Genomic DNA, 24,470 nt, shown 5'->3' with positions numbered 1-24,470 from the left:
CTGCTCTTAAACGCATCTCCCCCATTTCACGTACATCTGCTCTCACTCCATCCTCCCGCCACCCCACTAGGAATAGGGTTCCCCTGGTCCTCACCTACCACCCCACCAGCCTCTGGGTCCAACATATTATTCTCCGTAACTTCCGCCACCTCCAACGGGATCCCACCACTAAGCACATCTTTCCCTCCCCCCCCCCTGCATTCCGCAGGGATCGCTTCCTACACAACTCCCTTGTCCATTCGTCCCCCCCATCCCTCCCCACTGATGTCCCTCCTGGCACTTATCCGTGTAAGCGGAACAAGTGCTACACATGCCCTTACACTTCCTCCCTTACCACCATTCAGGGCCCCAAACAGTCCTTCCAGGTGAGGCAACACTTCACCTATGAGTCGACTGGGGTGATATACTGCGTCCGGTGCTCCCGATGTGGCCTTTTATATATTGGCGAGACCCGACGCAGACTGGGAGACCGCTTTGCTGAACATCTACGCTCTGTCCGCCAGAGAAAGCAGGATCTCCCAGTGGCCACACATTTTAATTCCACATCCCATTCCCATTCTGACATGTCTATCCATGGCCTCCTCTGCTGTAAAGATGAAGCCACACTCAGGTTGGAGGAACAACACCTTATATTCCGTCTGGGTAGCCTCCAACCTGATGGCATGAACATCGACTTCTCTAACTTCCGCTTGGCCCCACCTCCCCCTCGTACCCCATCTGTTACTTATTTTTATGCACACATTCTTTCTCTCACTCTCCTTTTTCTCCCTCTGTCCCTCTGAATATACCTCTTGCCCATCCTCTGGGTCCCCCCCCCCTTGTCTTTCTTCCCGGACCTCCTGTCCCATGAGCCTCTCGTATCCCCTTTTGCCAATCACCTGTCCAGCTCTTAGCTCCATCCCTCCCCCTCCTGTCTTCTCCTATCATTTTGGATCTCCCCCTCCCCCTCCAACTTTCATATCCCTCACTCACTCTTCCTTCAGTTAGTCCTGACGAAGGGTCTCGGCCTGAAACGTCGACTGCACCTCTTCCTACAGATGCTGCCTGGCCTGCTGCGTTCACCAGCCACTTTGATGTGTGTTCCCCGCTATTTCACACGGGATCCCAAAGAAATTGTTAACAATGTACCGTGGTTCTGTACAGTGATAAAAAGGTATTTCACGGACCCTTGGTGGGTGGGATATGACTGGTTCGATACGGTTTTAACTCCGTTTCTCCCTTTCTCGGTAATTCTACTGCTCAATGCTTTGACGGTCAGACACATTTTAGTGGCCAGTCGGGTCCGTAAGGGTCTGAAGGGTCAGAACAAGGGGGAGAACCGCAGCGACCCGGAGATGGAGAGTAGTAAGAGATCTGTCATTTTACTCTTCACCATCTCCGGCAGCTTCATCCTCCTGTGGCTGACGCTGGTCGTAAATCTGGTCTACTATCAGGTCACCGGAACAGGACAAGGGCTCAATGTTTCTGAATGGATCTTTGTAGACGTCAGGTTTTTGCTGAGGAATTTCAGCTGCTGTACAAACACATTCAGTTACATGGTGACCGAGTCCAAGTTCAGGGAGCAGGTGAAGAGCGCGGTAAAATATCCGGTCATCGCAGTACTTCAGTTTATTAATAAAACCACGCGCTGAGCACAACCCAGTGGTGACTGCATAATCTCTAGTCCGGACTCAAGTCCTCATATTCACCATCTGATCGCCCATGTGACACTCCCCGGCGGACTGTCGCAGCGACGGCTTGATCTGGGACATCAGCGGACAGGTCAGATTTAAACTCCTCTCTGGGACCAGTCCACCCCCGCAGTGGGGACCAGGCCAGAGACGGTACACTGCAGGAATTCACACAAATCGTATGTCTCAGAAAGACCACGAACACACCGGTACGCGCTATTGAGAGCAATGAGTACAGGCCAGACATCGGTACACAAGGGGATGGTGTTGGAAGCACTGGGTACATACCTGACACCAGTAAACAGGGGGATTGTGTTGGGAGGTGTGTGAGCATGCCAGATTCCAATACACAGGGGGATGGTGTTGAGAGGACACCTGATATATGGCATATATCAGCACACAGGGGTACGATTTGGCTATATTTGTGCGAATACAACCGACACCAACACACAGCTTCAGCGTTGGGACGTTTCTACATAAACCTACCACTTGTACACAGTAGATGCTGTTGGGATGTCTTTTACACACCAGACACCAATGCTGGGAGCTGGGAGATTGGGGCGATGTTGGGATCTGCATACACATCAGAAACCAACACACGGAAACTTTCGGCGACACCGGACCTGTACGGAGGACAGTCCTCACTTTGCAGGACAGCCTTTCCCTCGCGGAGAAAGAATGAATTCATTATGCATGCAACAGCTCAAAACTTGACATCCATGAACTATCAATAGCACTCATAAATTTAGCAATTCAACAGCATCCAACAGGTTCGCTGGCAACTCCTTCCACACGAGGGCGCCCTCTGCGTAAAGGTGCATGTAAGGAGTTTGTACTTTTTCCCATGACCCCGTGGGGTTCCCCTGGGTGCTCCGGTTTCCTTCCACATTCCAAAGACGTACCGCTTGGTTGGTTAATTGGTGATTATAAATTGCCCGGTGATTAGGCTCAGATGGGGAATGATGAGCGGCGTGGCTCGGAGGGCTGGAAGGGCCTATTCCAGATCGTATTTCAATAAGTAAGTCAGTAAGTAAACAAATACGTGAGTAAGTAAATAGATAAATAGGTAGACTCATAGAAAGATAAGTAAATAAGTAGATAAATAAATAAACAGGTAAATAAACAGATAGACAAACAAACAAACAAATAAATTCGCTTTCAGGTTGTCTTAAATATTTCACCTTTCATCTTGAAACGATGACCTCTGTTTCTAGTTTCACCCAACCTCAGTGTTGACAGTCTGATTGCATTTATCCAACCTATAGCCCTCAGAATTTTGCACACCTCATCCAAATCTCCACCGATTCTCCTGATTTCCTGGGAATAAATTCTCAGCCTTATCAGCCGAAGTCTTCAAGTCCCGGCAACATCCTTGTAATTTTTCTTTTTACTATTTCAATATTATTGATAACTCTCTTGTCGGTAGGTGACCAGAACCGCACACATAACTCCAAATTTAGTCTCTAAACTATCTTCTATGGACGTATATTCTATGTGCCTGTTCGTGTTTACCAGAACCTCTATTTGCGTGTCTGTATTTAGAAGGGGTCACCGTGTGCTTATGTATTTGGAGGGTGTTCTCATTTGCGCCTCTGTATCTAGAAGGGTACCCTGCGAAAGTTCAGAATTACAAGGGAGTTCTGTGAGCCTCTCTGTTTCTGGAAAGGGTCCCGTATACTTGTATGTAGTCATAGTCATACTTTATTGATCCCGGGGGAAATTGGTTTTCGTTACAGTTGCACCATAAATAATTAAATAGTAATAAAGCCATAAATAGTTAAATAGTAATATGTAAATTATGCCAGGAAATAAGTCCAGGACCAGCCTATTGGCTCAGAGTGTCTGACCCTCCAAGGGAGGAGTTGTAAAGTTTGATGGCCACAGGCAGGAATGACTTCCTATGATGCTCTGTGTTGCATCTCGGTGGAATGAGTCTCTGGCTGAATGTACTCCTGTGCCCAACCAGTACATTATGTAGTGGATGGGAGACATTGTCCAAGATGGCATGCAACTTGGACAGCATCCTCTTTTCGGACACCACCGTCAGAGAGTCCAGTTCCACCCCCACAACATCACTGGCCTTACGAATGGGTTTGTTGATCCTGTTGGTTTCTGCTACCCGCAGCCTGCTGCCCCAGCACACAACAGCAAACATGATCGCACTGGCCACCACAGACTCGTAGAACATCCTCAGCATCGTCCGGCAGATGTTAAAGGACTTCAGTCTCCTCAGGAAATAGAGACGGCTCTGACCCTTCTTGTAGACAGCCTCAGTGTTCTTTGACCAGTCCAGCTTATGTCAATTCGTATCCCCAGGTATTTGTAATCCTCCACCATGTCCACACTGACCCCCTGGATGGAAACAGGGGTCACCGGTACCTTAGCTCTCCTCAGGTCTACAACTAGCTCCTTAGTCTTTTTCACATTAAGCTGCAGATAATTCTGCTCACACCATGGTGACAAAGTTTCCTACCGTAATCCTGTACTCAGCCTCATCTCCCTTGCTGATGCATTCAACTATGGCAGACTCATCAGAAAACTGTACTTAGAGTTTCCCAGTGCGTCTATTTATTTAAAGGAATACCGTGTTCGTGTTTGCGTTGTAAAGGTGTCCGTGTCTGTATTTAGAGCAGGTCCATATGTGCATGCCTGTGGGTGTGCCCATCTGAGTGTCCGCACTCAGAGAGTCGCCATGTGCGTATATATTCGGAATGGGACCCTCTGTGCGTGTATGTAGTTTGAACGCCCCCATGTAAATGTCTGAATGCACAGTCCCCTAAGGTCCTCTGTTCATGTTGATATTTCTTGGGTATCTCTTATAGGTGTCTGTATCTAGGAAGCATTCACGTCTTCTTGTCTGAATTTGGAGAGCTTCTCCGTGTCGGTACTTAGAGTTGCTCCCAGTGATCATGTCTGTATTAATAGGGAATTCACCAATGCGTGTCTTTATTCAGAAGGGTTACCCATTTGCGTGCCTATATATTCAGGCGGGCCACATATATATGTCTGCATTTACAGGGGCCAATTTTGAGCGACTGTATTTAGAGAGGGACTTTAGTGTGTGTTTGTTTTTGGCAGAGGTCCCCATGTGCGTGCCTTTATTTAAAGGGTGTTGCTATCTGCGAACCTATAAGCATATAGAGCCATCACTCTGTGAATATCCACATTACGACGGCTTTCCCTTGTGCGTGTCTGTATCTGTACAGAGAGTGTTTTGGTCTATACTTAGAGCAAGTCCGCGTGTTTATAATTGCATTTAATAGCTGCCCATGTCTGTATTTCGAGCGGAACCCCACGTGAATGTCTATATTGGAGGGAATACCCTTGTTCGAGGCCTTATGTAGATGGGATACCGATGCGCTTGTCTATATTTGTATATGGCCGGTTGTGTAAGATGCAATTACTATACTTTGATGATCAATCTTTTTTGAACTTTGAACTTGAACTATATTTTGACGAAGTCCCTGTGGTTATGTATGCATTTATAGGTCCTCTTGTGCGTGTATGTACTTTGAGGAGACACCATGTGCATGCATTATTGAGAGAGTTTCGCATCTGCGTGTATGTAATACGTGGAAGAGCTGTCTCGGATGGTATTCGCTGTATTCCCAAGGCTGCAAGTGTGTAGACACAGCAAATGGAGGGGAGGCTCGTTTTCGGGTGTACTGGCTATGTCCACAATTCTATGCAATTTGTTACTGCTTTGAGCAGTGAAACTGCCATACCAATCTCTGATGCTTATCGATATAATGCTTTCTGCAATACATCGGTAAATGCTGATGGCATGCCATATTCCTTGAACCTTCTGAGGAGTTAGAGAAAATGGTGTGCTTTCTTGGCCTTCACATCGCTGCGGTTGGACCAGGACAATCTATAGTTGACGTCTACATCTCGGAATTTCAAGCTCCCAACTGTTTCCAGGTCAACACGGAAAGGGGCTCAGCGGCCCCTTGTTTTGTTTCTGAGATGGAGGAAAGAAATTGTGGTCTGGACAACACGCCACTGGACTCTCTAACTCCTCCTGTACCCATCATTGTTCGAGGTCTGGCTCGCAGGGTGTATTTATCTGCAACGAGTAGAGCAGAATCCACCGACAGTACATGACCCTGGATATAGGGAGTCCAGAAAGGGCCTCCAGTTTTGAGGATTATCATGGCGGAAACGTCGCTGCCTATCCTTAAAGATTATACGTTGCTGGTCAGGAAAGCAAGGATACGGTTACAAGAGAAGATTTTGAGTGGAGGTATAGGAGTTTAGAGATTAGTATATCTGGAATTATGCAACTGTTGGCAGAAATATAGTAATTAATACCTGATAAAACTCGTATTGCTGCATGTTATTATTTACACGGTGAAGTGATTGGGTCTTTCAGTGTGAGAAGTCCGGGTCGATCTGTAAATGTCTGTGCTTCAAAATATTGGTGATCAATCTGTCCAAAACCTTCAGTTAGTTTCGTGAAAAACTCCTTGTATTCGTCATTAAGACCCCGTATCTGTGTGGATTGATGATATCCTAATATATAATAAATACAGAAATCGTGCAGTAAGTTACATATAATTCGCTGTGACCATTACGTTCCGCCCTATTACTACATTTCCACCGCAAGGACGAAAGGGATTGTGTACTCTAACCTTCCAGGAAAACCTACTCCTCCGTCCCTATCCCCCCCCCCCCCCGCACCCCACGCCACCCCTCCATTTCACTGCCCGGCCAAATTCCATTTGTTACTTTGAGAATCTTAACGTGCTGAGCCTGCTTCTGCAAATGATATTTATTTGAATGTGATTGTCCAATTTACAAAATTTTTGAGCTACAGAACTGTTCCACTTAAATGCATCTACATTTGTGTCATAGAAGTGGAAAAAAATACAATATTCTTCCGTGACAATATTAACAAACAATATTGGATTAATTGTTTTCTTGCAATTTCCTCATGGATCAAATTTCATGCATGATGTCATGAGGCAGAACAAATGGTTTAACTGAAGTGTTTGATCAGTCGGCTGTGACAAATTCATTCAGGAGGAGGTCGCGTTAATTAACAGAAAACATTTTTCTCTTCATTATAAGAACTGTTATACCATATCAATCACGAGTAACCACTTAGAACATTTGGAACAAGTGAACGTTGCTTCGCACTGAAAATGGGGTATCCAACAATTTTCAAAATAGCGAGCATTTTCTATCCTGTACTTGCAGCGGTCGGCATTCTTGGTAAGCTACCTGGAAATGGTCATTATTTGTACACTTTCTATTTCTTCCTATACCTGCTGCAATGTAAAACTAGCCGTCCGAAGCCCATGGCAGATGCTACCTCTGTTGGTAAGAGCTTACAGCAGCCAGACTTCAAGGATCTGATTTTTAAAAATAATGTTGATCTTTTCTTTAAATGTTTGGCTCTCTTGATAATTACATCAATTGATTTCGTGTTAATATTGACACTTCTCAACCTTTTACCGTGCTTCACTTCCCGAAACATTTCTATGCTGGTTGGCCTGGTTTTGAATCAGAAAAATACTATTCAGCACGTACACCACGTTTATTAGAAACATATCAAGTAAAACGCATCAGGGTTTGTCCGCCTGAAAATAACTTCTTTTTTTAATCCTTGCAGTTAATTTACTGGCGATTTTGATCTTGTCCCGGGGAAAATGCGGACTTTCCAAATGCATCACCCGTTACCTAGTGGGAATGGCAACAGCTGATTTAATGGGCGTTGTTTTTGCTGTTGGACTGGAGCAGATCAATAATATTTATATTTATGCTAGCTTTTTGCTCATTACTCCGATTTGCGCCGTGACACTTGTCATGAGGCTCGCAACCATGGACTGTTCTGTTTGGCTCACGGTGGCTTTCATGTTCGATCGCTGCATCGCAATCTGCAGTCAAAAGCTGCGGGAACAATATTTCACCGAGAGGATAGCGACTGTGGTGATAGCAATTGTGGGTGCAGGAAGCTGTGCGAGGTGCGTTCCATTTTACTTTAAAGTGGACCCTTTTGCTATCATTAACAACGTACCCTGGCGCTGCATCAGCAAACCGGAATACTTCACATCTGTAGTGTGGAAAGCCTACCAGTTGTTTAACGGCATCATTACACCGTTATTGCCAATCGGTCTAATGCTATCGTTCAATGCTTTAACAGTCAGTCATATTATAGCGGCAAACAGAGTCCGCCGGGCACTCCAGAACAGCAGCCAGAATCAGAAGGACCCAGAGGCGCAGAACCGGAGAAAGTCAATGATTTTGTTATTTGCCCTGTCAGCCAACTTTATATTGTTGTGGATCCCCTTTATTGTATATACCATGAACTGGCAAGCGCAAAATTATTTCTACACAGATAGGTATTTGAATACCCCGACATATATGCTGCAACAGTTTGGGCTGATGTTGCAATTTCTCTGTACCTGCACCAACACGTGCATCTACACACTGTCGCAGAGGAAATTCAGAGAAGAGCTGAAGAATGGACTGAAATAATCTGTTCACGCTGAATGGACGGCTTTATACATAAAATGCAGGTCTAATCACCGCTTCCGTTCAGAGGTTAAATAAATCATCTGAAAGCATTGTAAGTTTAGGTGACATTCCATAAATCCATGAAGGCAGGTTCATGAATGCCCGTAGTCTGCTATTTTCACCGAAGACATATAATTTATTTAAGAAGGACAACTGGGCCAACGAATTATATCAACACACATCAAAGTTGCTAGTGAACGCAGCAGGCCAGGCAGCTGTTCAAGGAAGAGGTACAGTTGACGTTTCGGGCCGAGACCCTTCGTCAGGACTAACTGAAGGAAGAGCTAGTAAGAGATTTTGGTTTTGGCCAACGAATTATATTCTGGTTTTTGATTGTTTCGTTGGTAGAATTATCTATCAATTCGTTGGAATAATACGTAATTGTCCATCATTTCGTTGGAGATATGATATTCCCTCAGCTCCCTGCGGGGTTTGGGTAGTGCGATAGATCTCATTTTTCCGGTTTCTTTAACGAATTTATCGCACGCTAGCGGAATGAGGTGATCGATCCATAACTTACTCATACATAGATTTTGCCACGTCTTGGACTAGGAGTTCATACAACAAATATTGAAGTATTTCCATTGATTAATTGCCATTGTAGCTGTTTACAGATTGGAACTATTTTCGACCCGAGGAGCTGCTCTGGAATTCGCAGGTCAGGCAGTTTTCTACGCCGGGTAAGTACGGGAGTCCGTAACAAGGAATTTGCATCTGCGTCCACTACCAGCCGAATGGTCTACGAGCTGAAAAGTAAATTCTGTTTATACCCTCAGAGAAACTGTTTGAGCTGCTGGGTATCGGCATTTGCTTCCCTTCAATTTCAGATTGCAGTCTCTGCAAACATACTTTTGAATTTGATCTGCATTATTTTGTTCGTATTTAGCACCAGAGTACATTTATTTTAATTTTATGAACGGAAATGTTCTTCCATCATCGGTTTGGCTGAGAAACTGGGAAAACTGTTTGGCTTGTTTAATTCTATCGATGAAATAACAATAGTTTTGTGCTTTTGCACAACCGCTGGAAGTTCATTTTCTATACCTACCCTCTCAAACACGTTAATCGACATTTTGATGCGTATTTTACTGGAATGTGTGGATAGTTTGGATCGGCTGGAGTGTAAAAGTGTGAGTGGGGATATAGGGGTTCTTGAAAGGGTGCATGTGGTCCGCGTGTTTTCTGTTGTGGGAAAGGATCTGGAGCCCACAGATTCTGGAAGAATACATTTATCTTGTAAAGCGTTTGTGTCAGTATTTTCAGCGATATTTTCACATTTGCTTCACATTTATGCTCTTTCTTATGTGAACCCATAATGAAGCCAAAGGTCTGTAGAGATAGCTTTAAAACAAACAGAATCAATGGGTATTTAATGAAACGTCACCGATAAGAAGACCTTTATGAACAGGTCAAACTGAAATTATGAACGAAAGGCAGGAATTTCGCTCATCCCACTGCGATGTCAAACAAGAACCTGGGTGTTTCTTTAATTTAAGACCAAAACTTCAGATTTCATCTATCATCTCTGTCCATAAAAAATCCATACTAATTTCAGCTTATGACTTACTGTCTGTTTTCGGACACGTGGAAACTTTTCCAGTTCGCATAATATTTTTGTTTCATTTCAGAATCAAAAGCACGTTTAATATCACCGACATATGTGGTGAAACTTGTTGTTTTGCGGCAGCAGTACACCGCAAAACATAATCATAAAATAAATATAAATTACAATAAAATAAACAGTAAGTATAAATAATGCAAAAAGAGAGACAAAAGGAAAAAGTAGTGAAGGGGTATACATATTTTTATTGATAATTCAGAAACCTGATGGCGGAGGGGAAGAAGCTGTTCCTGACACGTCGACTATGTGTCCTCAGGCACCTGTATCTCCTCCTTGATGGTAGCAATGAGAAGAGGGCATGTCCTGGGTTTACCTAGTTTTAATTTACATTGCTCAAGCAATGCTTAGGTCCTGTACGGAGTTATAGAATGTCTCCAGTCGCCATGTTAAAGAAATAAAAATCTGGTAGTTAGAGATAACTGTATATCGCTGCACATGATTGTGCGAACGTTAACAACAGTTTGGGACGTAAACATTTTATTGGCTGTTAAGTCAGGATGTTTGAGAGCAAAATCTTTAACCTCTTTTGATGGGCTAAACTTTTCTCTTTATTTTGTTACGACGTAGTACATGTTGCTTGCATATTTGGTCGTAATTCCCTGTATTCGAATTATCGCCGAGTTTCATTCACACTTTGCATTCCCTTGCTAAGCCATATCACACACCTTTGATGTCTGTTTTATTCAGACATGACGTATGTCCCTTTTGATTATTGCAGAGCCAGCGTCACATAACCTGCGAATTTCTTAATTGATACATATCAACAGTTTAATGCGCGATGCTAAATCTCACTCTCGCAATTTAGTGTTCCCGTCTGTCTGTTAGGTCGAGACAAACTGATTTTATTTCTTTGCTTTCTGAGTTAAAATATTTCCTCTCCTTTCCTCAATCCTGCTTTATCTGAGGATTTTGGTTTGGGTATGTCTGGTATGTTCTCGAACACACTCTCCGCGCAGATCATGATGATGTCGGTGACAACTGTGGCGTATTCATTCAGATTCGAAGATGGATCCTCTAATGTTGTCCAGTCACTGACTCAAAGCAGTCCGTAAGGGCTCCTTGGCCTCATTTTAGCATACCTTCTTAGTCCTCAGCATTAGAGGCGCGGTCTTTAGTCTGCCTATACGCGGGGAGTAGACGTAGAATCGGATAATCGGACTATCCAAATTGCGGGGGTGGGATGGCATGGTAAGCATTCTTGATGGTGATATAAAAGTAGTCAAGTGTGCTTGCTCTTCTGATTACACTGGCGAAATGTGGGTGGTGGTTCTTCAGAGACTTCTTTAAGCTGGTCTGGTTGAATTCCCTCTCAATGATAGGGAAGACATCAGGGTGCGTTGTTTCCTGACTGCTCACTGGGGTACTCTGCTCATCCAGTGCTTCCTGACGTTGGCCAGAATTGGAATACAGGATGATGGGGGAAATCTCCCTTGCAGATAAAATAGACGTTGATGAAAATACATCCTTAGAATTTTTATCTGACTGTTGTGTAATTTTTTAACGTCTGCTATTCGCCTTCTTCCTAGATTAATTTAGGTAGTGTTAATCCAAGTGCGTACCAGTGTATATTATCTTTTCTAAAATTTGTCATTTCAGTTCTTTCTTTTCTTTGTAATTATTCCAGATCGGTTTCAGACCACAATATTATGCCAAAAGAACACGTTCGTGTACGTATAGCAGAAGTGTTTATTGCCTTTCTTATATTTTTACTGCTGAGCTCCATTTGGCAGCTTTCTTAAGCCTCGAGGTAAGTTCTGTCGAACTTTCGTTCCTTTATCGCACTGTGGTCTATTTTCTTTTCTTGTTGATATTCCTTGTCGCAGTAAAGCAACATCCATCATCAGGGACCCCACCATCCAGACCCTAAGAATAAGCCAGGAGATAAGAGGCCGATAAGCCCGACACCAGCAGTGGGAAAGTTATTGGGAAGTATTGTAAAGGAGCGGGTATGTAAGTTCTAGCAACGTTCTCATAAACATTTCAGCTTAAAGACGTCTCTCCTACAAGATAGTAATCAAAACTGTGCTGAATACTTAAGATGTAGCATCAGCAATGTCATTCTTCAAAACTCTAACCAGTACAGGCTCAGAGCCATCAAATGTTCCTCATATGTTAACCCTATCGTTCCCAGGATGATTCTTGTGAACCTCCTCTGGATCCTCTCCAATGCCATCACATATTTTCTCAGATAAGAGTCCCAAACTGCCTTCAATACTCCGTGCGGTGTGACCAATGCCTTATAATGCCTTGGCATTACATCTTTGCTTTCATTTTTTTAGTCCTCTCGACATGAATGTTCACATTACAATTTCCAGTCCTCTGGAACCATTACAGTATCTGCTGATGATTGAAAGATCACTAATGTCTCCACAATCTCTTCAGCTACTTCTTTTAGAACACAGGGGTGCAGTTCTGGGTGTCAACATTTCTGGGGACCTAACCTGGGCCCAACATATTGATGCAGCTACAAAGAAGGTACAGCGGTGGAGATATTTCATTAGGAGTTTGAGAAGATTTGGTATGTCACCAAGGATGCTCGCAACTTTCTACTGGTGCACCATGGAGAGCATTTTAGCTGGCTGCATCACCGACTGATATTGGGTGTGTGTGTGTTGGGGGGGGCACTACACAAGATCGAAATAAGCTGCAGAAAGTTGTACACTCAGTTAGCTCCATAATAGGCACTAGCCTCCCCAACATCTTCAAGCAGCGACGCCTCAGAAAGCCAGCATCCATCATTAAGGATCCCCATCACCCAGGACATGCCCTCTTCTCATTGGTACCATCAGGGAGGAGGTTCAAGAGCCGGAAGGCACTCAGTCAATGATTCAGGAGCACTGAGGTTGAGTGAGACTACAACTAAAGGTCATGGGTTAAGGGTGAAAGGTGAAAAGTTTAAGGGGAATGTTAGGGGAAACTTCTTCACTCAGAGGTCCGTGAGAGTGTGGAATAAGCTATTAGCACAAGTTGGTGCATTCGAGCTCTATTTCAATGTTTAAGAGAAATTTGGATAGGTACGTGGATGGGAGGGGTATGGAGGGATATAGTCCCGGCGTAGGTCGATGGGAATGGGTACATTAAGTGGTTGCGTCATGGAATAGATGGATCGAAGGGCCTGTTTCTACGACTCTCTTGAGGTTTAAGATGACACTGGTGAATCCCAGCGACTTCTAGCTGGTGGCTAACGAAATAAGGAAAACTACGAAATATTTCGTTAAACAACATACATCAAAGTTGCTAGTGAACGCAGCAGGCCAGGCAGCATCTCTAGGAAGAGGTACAGTCGACGTTTCGGGTCGACTGTACCTCTTCCTAGAGATGCTGCCTGGCCTGCTGCGTTCACCAGCAACTTTGATGTGTGTTGCTTGAATTTCCAGCATCTGCAGAATTCCTCGTGTTTGCGTTTTTAAATACTTCGTTAATCACACTTTTACTGACAAACGATCATTGCAAGCAATAGCCTGTAACTTTCCTTTGGACTTGGGGACAATTTGATGTGGCAGAACCGAGGCGAGGCGAGGCAGCGTGCCCGTCGCCGAGAACGAGGAAGACCCGAGGTTCGATAGATTTAGGCGCCAGGCTAATCAGAAAGGTCGGGTACGGGCCGAATCGAAGCAGCGGGGTCCGTATCGAGCCGACCGAACCCAGTGTTTGGATTTAGGGTCAGATTGAAAAGGTAAGGGACGGGCAGGTTCAGCTTGCAGCTCACACCCCCACCCCGCCCGGACATTTACTCGGCTCTGCACTGAACTATGGGTTTCGGACTCTCTATGTGGACTTAGGTTCAGAACGCTATTAGCTTGCAAGATTTTTTTCCCTCTCTGCACATTGGGTGTTCGACGGTCTTTTTTAATGGGTTCTTTTGAGTTTCTTTATTTCGTGGCTCTATGTTAAGAGACGAATCTCAAGGTTGGATAATGTAAATATACTTTGATAATAAATGTACTTTGAACATTGCACTTTGACTCTATCTGAAAAAAAACTTCTCGTATCGTCTTTAATACTATTGGTCAGCTTACATTCATATTTCATCTTTTCTCTTCCAATTGCCTTTTTGGTCTCCCTCTGTTGGTTTTTAAATGTTTTTCAAACATAGAAACATAGAAACATAGAAAATAGGTGCAGGAGTAGGCCATTCGGCCCTTCGAGCCTGCACCGCCATTTATTATGATCATGGCTGATCATCCAACTCAGAACACCGCCCCAGCCCTCCCTCCACACCCCCTGACCCCCGTAGCCACAAGGGCCATATCTAACTCCCTCCTAAATATAGCCAATGAACTGGCCTCAACTGTTTCCTGTGGCAGAGAATTCCACAGATTCACCACCCTCTGTGTGAAGAAGTTTTTCCTAATCTCAGTCCTAAAAGGCTTCCCCTCTATCCTCAAACTGTGACCCCTCGTTCTGGACTTCCCCAACATCGGGAACAATCTTCCTGCATCAAGCCTGTCCAATCCCTTTAGGATCTTATACGTTTCAATCAGATCCCCCCTCAATCTTCTAAATTCCAACGAGTACAAGCCCAGTTCATCCATTCTTTCTTCATATGAAAGTCCTGCCATCCCAGGAATCAATCTGGTGAACCTTCTCTGTACTCCCTCTATGGCAATGATGTCTTTCCTCAGATTAGGGGACCAAAACTGCACACAATACTCCAGGTGCAGTCTCACCAAGGCCTTGTACAACTGCAGTAGTACCTCCCTGCTCCTGTACTCAAATCCTCTCGCTATAAATACCAGCATACCATTCGCCTTTTTCACCGCCTGCTGTACCTGCATGCCCACTTTCAATGACCGGTGTATAATGACACCCAGGTCTCGTTGCACCTCCCCTTTTCCTAATCGGCCACCATTCAGATAATAATCTGTTTTCCTATTTTTGCCACCAAAGTGGATAACTTCACATTTATCCACATTAAATTGCATCTGCCATGAATTTGCCCACTCACCCAACCTATCCAAGTCACCCTGCATCCTCTTAGCATCTTCCTCACAGCTAACACTGCCACCCAGCTTCGTGTCATCCGCAAACTTGGAGATGCTGCATTTAATTCCCTCATCCAAGTCATTAATATATATTGTAAACAACTGGGGTCCCAGCACTGAGCCTTGCGGTACCCCACTAGTCACCGCCTGTCATTCTGAAAAGGTCCCGTTTATTCCCACTCTTTGCTTCCTGTCTGCTAACCAATTCACCACCCACACCAATACCTTACCCGCAATACCGTGTGCTTTAAGTTTGCACACTAATCTCCTGTGTGGGACCTTGTCAAAAGCCTTCTGAAAATCCAAATATGCCACATCCACTGGTTCTCCCCTATCCACTCTACTAGTTACATCCTCAAAAAATTCTATGAGATTCGTCAGACATGATTTTCCTTTCACAAATCCATGCTGACTTTGTCCGATCATTTCACCACTTTCCAAATGTGCTGTTATCACATCCTTGATAACTGACTCCAGCAGTTTCCCCACCACCGACGGTCTATAATTCCCCGGTTTCTCTCTCCCTCCTTTTTTAAAAAGTGGAGTTACATTAGCCACCCTCCAATCCTCAGGAACTAGTCCAGAATCTAACGAGTTTTGAAAAATTATCACTAATGCATCCACTATTTCTTGGGCTACTTCCTTAAGCACCCTGGGATGCAGACCATCTGGCCCTGGGGATTTATCTGCCTTCAATCCCTTCAATTTACCTAACACCACTTCCCTACTAACATGTATTTCGCTCAGTTCCTCCATCTCACTGGACCCTCTGTCCCCTACTATTTCTGGAAGATTATTTATGTCCTCCTTAGTGAAGACAGAACCAAAATAATTATTCAATTGGTCTGCCATGTCCTTGTTCCCCATAATCAATTCACCTGTTTCTGCCTGCAGGGGACCTACATTTGTCTTTACCTCTAAATTCCCACAAATTTTTGTGTATTATATGCCCTTTCTTTTTCTTTTATGCTGAATTTTAATTCTCTTGTTGCTTTATCCTCCCTTTAGAATACTTCTTCTTCCTTTTCTTGTATCTATCCTGGGCCTTTTAATTGCTCCTAGAAATTCTAGCCGTTACTCTTCGGGCAGCATTCCTGCTAACGCCCCATTCCAATCAACTTTAGCCAGCTCCCCTCTCGCGCTTCTGTAATTCCCATTATTCCACAGTAATACTGATACAACACACACAAAATGCTGGAGGAACTCAGCAGGCTAGGCAGCATCTATGGAAAAAAAGTACAGTCGGGTTTTCGGGCCGAAATGTCGACTGTACTTTTTTCCCGAGAGATGCTGCCTGGCCTGCTGAGTTCCTCCAGCATTTTGTGTGTGTTGCTCGGATTTGCAGCATCTGAAGATTTTCTCTTGTTTATCATTTAATATTGATATATCTCATTTGGGGTTCTCCTTCTCAAATTACATACTTTCAGGTTTTTGCATCTTTTGCCTGGTAGGAGGGCTGAAGAGAGGATATCTGGTGTGGGTGGGATCTTTCACCAAGGTAGTGGGGAGTGTAGACAGAGTAAATGGAGCAGAAGCTGGTTTCCATGATGTACTGAATATTCAACCGTATCATCCCTTTGAAGCTAAGACCTTGGCATCAACATATCCTTGTGCAACCTGATCCTCAATTTTCTCACTTACAGACCACAGTCGGTTCTGATTAGCAACAACATCTGCTTCACAATATCCATCAGTACAGTTACACCTCAAGACTGCGTGGTTAGCCTCCTGCTCGCTTTGTACTTGTGACTGTGAGGGTAAGTACAGTTCCAATGTCATAGTTAAGTTGGTTGATGAAACCAAATTTCAAAGTACTCTCTTCTCACTGCTGCTATCAGGAAGAAGCTACAGGACTTTCAGATCTCACAAATTACAGGGTGAATTCTACCACATTATGATCTCTTTCCCATAAGGGTTTCTTTATCTCAAGCTCCCTAATAAAATCTAGTTAATTACGCAACGCCCAATGCAAAATTGCCTTTTCCCCTGTGGGCTCAGCCACAAGCAGCTCTAAAAGTGCACCGAGTAAATTTTTATTTTTCACAAATTCTGTCTCGGGATCTGGTACCAAACTGACTTTCCCAACCTGCCTGCAGATTGAAATCCCCTATGACTATCATAACATTACCCACTGCCCTCCTGAGATGCCTGTTCGAACTCCTGTTGCAATTTGTATCCCACATCCTGGCTGCTGCTCAGACCCCTGCATTGGTCTGTAAAGATCCTGTCGGGGTCCCGTCGAGGCCGAACACTTGGCGTACCGAACAACGGCCAGTCCTGAAACCCCGAGAACGGATCCCATTCCCGCAAAGTACCGAAGTCAGTGTGTAACTCCAGGACAGGGTCTTCAAAAGAACCCTGAAATAAAGATATGAAAGATGGAGTTAGAGCTGCTTCCGAAGATGCAAGCAGAGGAGTCTCCGATTAGAGCCATCTTAACTTTTCTCCGCCTCCCCTATACAGATGCGATGGAGACGAACGAACTGAGAAAAGGGAATACCATTTTTACAGGAGATTGGGTGGGAAGGCGTATGGTCAAGATAACCGTGGGAATGGGTAGGTTTATAAAAGATGTTGGTTGACAATTTATCTCTATAGATGGAGATGGAGAGGTCGAGAAAGGGGAAGGAGGTGTCAGAGATGGACCAAGTGGACTCATGTTCAGGGTGGAAGCTAGAGGCAAAGTTGATGAAATTGACAAGCTCAGCATGTCATCAAAGTAGTCGTCAATGAAATGGAGGAAGAGCTGGGTAATCTTCGATGGGTATGGTGAGAAACCAAAGAGGAGTCTGCACAAGTCTGGCGTTTGGGGTTCCAGGAATTGGTGGGGGTTACAGTTTATGAGGAGGAGGTGAAGGAGGGTATCAGACCAGGAGGACATGGCTATGAATGAAAGATCGGAAACACTTTGAAAATAATTGACTGGAAAAATGTTTATTTTTGCAAAATGCTGGAGGAACTCAGAGGGTTAGGGAGCATCTATGGAAAGGAATAAACAGTCGCTGTTTCAGGCTATGACTATTCACCATGCCTAGAGAATTTTTTTCCTGCTTAGATGCTACCTGGCCTGCTGAGTTCCTCTAGTACGTTGAGTGTGTTGCTGTATATTTCCACCATCTGCAGAATCTGTTGTATTTTCTCTCCACATTCGTAAGTGGATTGGTCTTTGATATTTGACACATAGAATGCCTGTTGATATTGAGAATATTGCTTATGGGAATATGCTGTATTAAAGTAGCAGCTGAGATTTCAACATATAACACTGCAGCATCTGGCATGGAACTGGTGGCTGCAGACATTTTGCACTCACATCTATGGTAATGAAGTGCTTTAAGAGGTTGGTTATAGCCAGAATCAACTCCTGCCTCAGCAAGGACCTGGACCCACTGCAGTTTGCCTGTTGTACGGTAGGTCTAAGGCGGGTGGGATCTCATTGGCTCAACATGAGGCCTTGGAACACCAAGACAATCCAAATACTTATGTCAAGATGCTGTTTATTGACTACAGCTCAGCATTTAACACCATCATTCCGACAGTTCTAATCGAAAAGCACCAAAACCTAGGCCTCTGTACCTTCCTCTGCAATTGGATCCCTGACTTCCTCACTGGAAGACCACAATCTGCGCAGATTGGTAATAACATCTCCTCCTGACTGACAATCAACGCTGGCGTTCCTCAGGACGTGTGCTTAGCCCACTACTCTACTGTCTCTACACCCACGACTGTGTGGCTAGGCGCAGCTCAAATGGCATCTGTAAATTTGCTGACGATACAAATATTGTTGGAAGAATCTCAGACAGTGACAAGAGGGTGTACGGGAGCGAGATATTCCAGCTAGTTGAATGGTGTCGCAGCAACAACCTTGCACTTAATGACAGTAAGACCAAACTGATTGTGGACATCCGGAGGGTAAGACAGGGGAACACACAGAAATCCTCATAGAGGTATCAGAAGTGGAGAGAGTGAGCAACTTCAAGTTCCTGGGTATCAATATCTTTGAAGTTTAATCCTGGACCCAACATATCCATTCAGCCACAAAGAAGGCATCACAGTGGCTATATTTCATTTGAAGTTTGAGGAGATTTCGTATGTCACCTAGAACACCAGCAAATTTCTACAGATGTACGATGCCGAGCATTCTAGGTGGCTGCATCATCGTCTGGTATGGCGAGGGTGGGGTGTGGGCGCTACTACATACGATCGAAGTGGGCTGCAGAAAGTAGTAAAATCAGTCAACTCATGGGCACTGGCCTCTGTAGATCCAGGCCATGCCTCAAAAAGGTAACGTCCATTATTAAGGGCCCCCATCACCCAGGGCATCCCCTCTTCTCACTGCCACCATCAGAAAGGATGTACAGGAGCCCGAAGGCACACACTCAACTTCTTCCCCTCTGCCATCCAATTTCTGAATGAACGTTGAACACATGAACACTACCTCGCTACTTTTTCATTTCTATTATTTAACTATATAATTTCTGTAATTAACAGCTATCTTTTGTGTATTGTGTTGTACTGCTGCCACAATGTTAACAAATTCCACAGCATCTGTCGGTGACATTAAACCTGATTCTGATTGGCAGCTTGCCTACCCAGAGGTCTCCGCGCTCCAGAATTCGCCGCCTGTGACCCGGCGATTAAATGCGCATGCGTATAAGTCACAGCTGGTTTCCGAACATCGCGCATGCGCTCAGTGGACAAAAGGCTCTGGCGGAGGGAGCGCCGGTAGGATCGGGTAGCGGGGTTAATAAATGTTTTGGGCGGATAATTAGGGAATATTTCCGAGATGGGGTCTTGGGGATTTGCGGATTAGCGCAACTGTGACCTAGCCTGGAGCTCCTGTGGAAATTTCCAGAAGAGGGAATAGGTTTGACGTTGCTGGGGACAGTCAGGATCTTGTAGGTGGCGAGAGGGTGTCTGGTCATTTACGGCAGCAGTGTGTTTCCTTTTTGCCGATCTTTACAGGTAGTGCTGAAGACCCGGTTAGTAACCGGGTGAGCTCTGGGATATCTCTCCCCTGGTTTAATGTGGAGCTGGGGAAAAGGCTGACAGATGGGTTGTCCGTCTATACGGTAGAATTTATGGCCATTATCGTCACTCTGCATTGGGATGAACGAGTTAAGCTGAACAGAGTCGTGCTCTGCTCAGACTCTGCCTCGGTACTGCAGAGCTTGGAATCGAAACGTTCGATGGGCAGGGTGAGGAATGGAAGTGAATTATATGTTCTGGGGAGTGCGGGAGGAGTAGTTCAGTTTTGTTGGGTAATTGCACATGTGGGTGTATCGGGTAATGAATCGGCCTATGTTCTCGCAAAACAGCCACTTACTAAGTCGGAGGCTGAAATTATAGTCAATATTGGAAAATATGATCTCAAATCTTGTATTAGGTTGGCTGGGATTGGCAGATAGCAGAAATTGTGGAAGAGGGAGGTGGTATTACAATTTGTTTCTATCAATCCAGGGAAGGCACCTTTTGGGAAGGAATAGGAGGGAATATGTGTGGTTGACCAGACTGACATATGGGTTTGCACTCCACGTTGGCACTTGTTGCTAAGCATGGGAACGGGTGGTGTGATTTTTGTTAGGTCTCAGAGACGGTGGAACACGTGATCAGGGTGTGCTATACCACAGATACTTGTTGTAATGTGGGAAGCTGTTTGGGCAATTACTGGGGAGTTCTGGGGTGCCTAGTTTGCAGGATATTCTGGCACCTGAGGCAGGGACGGTTAAGTCTTGTGGGTCCCTGATGAACTTTTTATTTAAAACTGGTTTGGGAGTTTGGATCTGATCCCCATCATGGCTGCCTTCATACTCTGTTACAGAAGGTGGCAGTAATGCGAAGGAGCGAGCTGCCATCAGCACAAAAGAAGAAGAAGGTAGGATCGGGGCTCTGGGCGGGAGATTCATCAGCACCAGAGTCCGCACCACAAGTGAGAAACAATTACTGCGAGCTCCAGACACACTGTGGCCCTGCCAACCCAGGACAGTCCTGGTCCTTTCCATCTCCCTTAGCCTCTCAATCCATGCCCAGGCCCTGGATAGATGGATCTCTCGTTAATTGTTTTTTCTGGGTATAAGGGCAGACATGGGCGACACTTCCGGTGTTTCCCGACCAGTTTGTAGGGTGTGTTTGGAAACACAGATGGAGGGAATAGGAGTGGATGGATCTCTCTAATACTGTGGAGCTCCAACTATCTCAATCCAAGGATTAGGAACTTGGAACAAAATAGTTCCAAGATAGTCTCTGATAAAGAGTCTACCTTCCACTTAATAAAAATACCAATTAGTTCTGCATTGGGGGAGGGGGTAGCACCAAAGTCCCTCCATGGGCTTTAGTTCTTGAGAAAATCACCTTTGTTCTACCTCCTCTTATTCTGGGCCTCTGTACCTGCGAGAACATGTTTTGTACTGTTCTCTCTGATTGAGAATGACATCAAACACCTTAGTCCTGGGTAACAAGTGACCTGTAGATTTCACATCACTAAAGTGCCACACTCTAATGAGAAAGAGTTCATCACTATTATTCAGTGGGGTGAGGGGGGAGGCCAGAGTAATTAGGAAATCTGCACGAGCAACCGTGATATCATGTGCCCTTTGTAGCACTGAGGCATGTGATCTCAACATGAAATAATACTAGTGGAGAGAGACAAACTGAATCAGTTCACAGATTGAAGACAGGCAGGAAAACTGTCAGAGAATGTGATGCTCAGTCCCGATGCCTGATCTGTGCCCTGTTGGATAATAACTTCTTTGAACTTGGGCTGAACTTTGCTGTAAAAGTGTGATGTCAGAGCTCATCATAGTGACTAAAATTATCTCATCTGAAATGTTGTCTTTCTCCCATTGATGCCTTTTTGTAAATCTTTTTACAGGTTAGAAACAGCAAAGAATGTGTGCAGTGGAATCTCAAACACAACAACAGGGGATTCTCTCGCTCAGTCGAGCTGCAAACTCACCAGTGAGTTCACCTTGTGGAGAGAGGCCAGTCACCTGCTCTGTATTTGTGGGAAGGGATTCACTAATTCTGCTGACCTGCGGTCACGCCAGTGAGTTCAGTGTGGGGAGGCCAGTCACCTGTTCTGTGTGTGGGAGAGGATCTATTCTGTCATCCAGCCTGAAGGTACATCAGCAAGTTCACACCACAGTGAGAGGGTACACCTGTTCTGACTGACAGAAGTGATTCATTCTGTCCTCCAAGCTGATGATACATCAGAAAATTCACACCACTGAGAGGCCATTCACCTACTCTGTGTCTGAGAGTAGATTCACTCACTCAGTTGACCCACAGGCAGACCAGTGAGTTCACAAGGGAGAGAGACTTTTCAACTGTTCCATGTGTGGGAAGGCGTTCACTCAGACATCTGATCTTTTGACTCATGAACGAATTGACACTGGGGAGAGGCCATACATCTGCGCAGTGCAGGAAGGGATTCACTCACTCATCCCGCCTACAGACACACGTCAGTTCACACTGGAGTGATGCCGTTTACCTGCTCAGACTGTGGGAAGAGATTTTCTTACTCATCTCAATTGAAGTCACATCAGCAAATTCACACTGGGGAGAAGCCGTTCACTTGCTCAAACTGTGGGAAGGGATTCTCTCAGTCTTCTCATCTGAACACACATCAGCGAGTTCACACTGGGGAGAGACCATTCACCTGCTCAGACTGTGGGAAGAGATTCTCTCAATCATCACAACTGAAGGTACATCAGCGAGTTCACACTGGGGAGAGGCCGTTCACCTGCCCAGAGTGTGGGAAGGGATTCTCTCAGTCATCTCAACTGAAGGTACATCAGCGAGTTCACACAGGGGAGAGGCCATTCACCTGTCCAGAGTGTGGGAAGGGATTCTCTCAGTCATCCCAACTACTGGCACACCAGTCAGTTCACACTGGGGAGAGGCCTTTCATCTGCTCAGACTGTGGGAAGGGTTTCACGCTGTCATCGCACCTGCTGGCACACCAGTCAGTTCACACTGGGGAGAGGCCGTTCACCTGCTCAGAATGTGGAAAGGGATTCTCTCGGTCAAATCAACTGAAGGTACATCAGCGAGTTCACACAGGGGAGAAGCCATTCACCTGCCCAGATTGTGGGAAGGGATTCTCTCAGTTACCTCAACTGAAGGTACACCAGCGAATTCACACTGGGGAGAGGTCATTCACCTGCTCAGACTGTGGGAAGGAATTCACTCAGTCATCGCACTTTTTGGCACACCAGTCTGTTCACACTGGGGAGAAGCCATTCACCTGCTCAGAATGTGGTAAGGGATTCTCTTGCTTATCTCAACTGAAGGTACATCAGCGAGTTCACACTGGGGAGAGGCCATTCACATGTTCCGTGTGTGGGAAGGGATTCACTCAGTCATCCAACCTACAAACACACCAATCAGTTCACACGAGGGAGAGGCCATTCACCTGCTCTGAATGTGGGAAAGGATTCTCTCGGTCATCCAACCTTGTGAAACACTACCGAGTTCACACTGGGAAAAGGGTTAAATAAGCTGCTTGCTGGATATTTAACCATCACAGTTGCTGAATCCAGAGGCAAGTTCAAAAGTGACTTGGCGTTGAACTCTGCAATTATGGCTGCTGCTCATCACACCCAGTTCTGTACCCTGGTCACTGGGCATGGGACGAGTTTCTTCTGCTGATATTCACCTTTAATGGGACTGGAGTTTCATAATCTGGATCTGTGACTAATAAATCAGTTTTATTTTAAACTCTGTCTCAGGTGCCTAATGAATCTACAACACACTCAGTGTACAGTAGGGAGTCAACACAGCCCAGCTGATCCCTGCCAGTGTTTCCGTTCCACAATAGTCCTTTTAAATCCATCCCTGCCATTCATCCCTTACTCTCTGTGTGGTGATGGGTTCCAAACAGTCACCTGTCTGTGGATGTAGAGGTTTCCCTTGAATTTGCTGCATGACTTTCTGCAGACTGACAAAGAAGATGAGCTGACTACAGTTTCATCTGACTTGTTCTTCATTCCTCAAATCTCTGGGCTGAGGAAGAATGACATTGGTCGTTAGCCTCCTTATTCCCAGAACATTATGGGTCATTGCACTGCTTCCAAGGGCTGTGTCTCATACAGCTGGGTTGTTAGAATATGGCGCTGTCTTCTAAAATATGAAAGCAGAATGTTGAAACATTAGTTGGATGTTTAATGGAGCAGAGTCAGAAAGCAGAGGTTGGTCAGCACGAGGCCGAGTTCGGGGCACTGGACATTGAAAGGGGTAAGAGCATATGATGAGGAGCAGGGAAATGGGGGTTTGTGGCAATGAATGACAAGAGTAGGAACATTTGGAAGACGATTGAGGAAAAAATTGCTTTGACTGTTGTCACAAAGAATGCCTTTTGACATCGAGTGCGTTGCTTGTGGGAGCATTCTCTGTAAAACTGGCTACTGAGTTCTCTTAAAAACATTGACTGGATTGGTGGTATTTGGCAGAGGGGAGGCAATGCTTGCAAACACATTGGATGGCACTCTTCTTACCCAGAAATCTCTGAGCTTCAGAATGTACTATCACTGCTAATGGAGTGTGCAGGACTAAGTCTGTTGGATCTATCTGTTTAATTTGAATTGTTATTTTCTTTCCTCTTTAACAATTAATTCTCTACCTATGTTTTAAGTAGCCTTTGTATGCATACCTTTTAAGATGCCTGTAGTGGCTGTACAA

General features: G+C 45.0%; 1 protein-coding gene across 8 annotated transcripts; it reads left to right on the top strand.

Annotated features, from left to right (window-relative positions):
* Positions 1-16,502: 16,502 nt before the first annotated feature.
* LOC140202260 (uncharacterized) lies at positions 16,503-23,510 on the top strand. 8 transcript variants are annotated; one of them, XM_072267139.1, is made up of 3 exons: positions 16,503-16,552; positions 20,614-20,667; positions 21,664-23,510. In XM_072267139.1, exon 3 carries the CDS (start codon positions 22,271-22,273, stop codon positions 23,288-23,290), a length of 1,020 nt encoding a protein of 339 aa, XP_072123240.1. In that variant the 5' UTR covers positions 16,503-16,552; positions 20,614-20,667; positions 21,664-22,270; the 3' UTR covers positions 23,291-23,510. The 8 variants fall into 8 exon arrangements, with proteins under 8 accessions (XP_072123240.1, XP_072123242.1, XP_072123237.1 ...); XM_072267136.1 differs by lacking the exon at positions 16,503-16,552 and adding an exon at positions 19,472-19,517; XM_072267138.1 differs by lacking the exon at positions 16,503-16,552 and adding an exon at positions 19,507-19,527.
* The last annotated feature ends 960 nt before the right edge of the window (positions 23,511-24,470 follow it).

This window comes from Mobula birostris, chromosome 8, assembly GCF_030028105.1.
Source record: "Mobula birostris isolate sMobBir1 chromosome 8, sMobBir1.hap1, whole genome shotgun sequence".
NCBI lineage: Eukaryota > Metazoa > Chordata > Chondrichthyes > Myliobatiformes > Myliobatidae > Mobula > Mobula birostris.
Note: the sequence above shows the minus strand (reverse complement) of the source record. Positions and strands in the feature narration are given on the sequence as shown.

What these genes read in the sequence shown, in the direction of transcription:
- LOC140202260 (XM_072267139.1), top strand. Translation starts at nt 22,271, where the DNA reads ATGCCGTTTACCTGCTCAGACTGTGGGAAGAGATTTTCTTACTCATCT.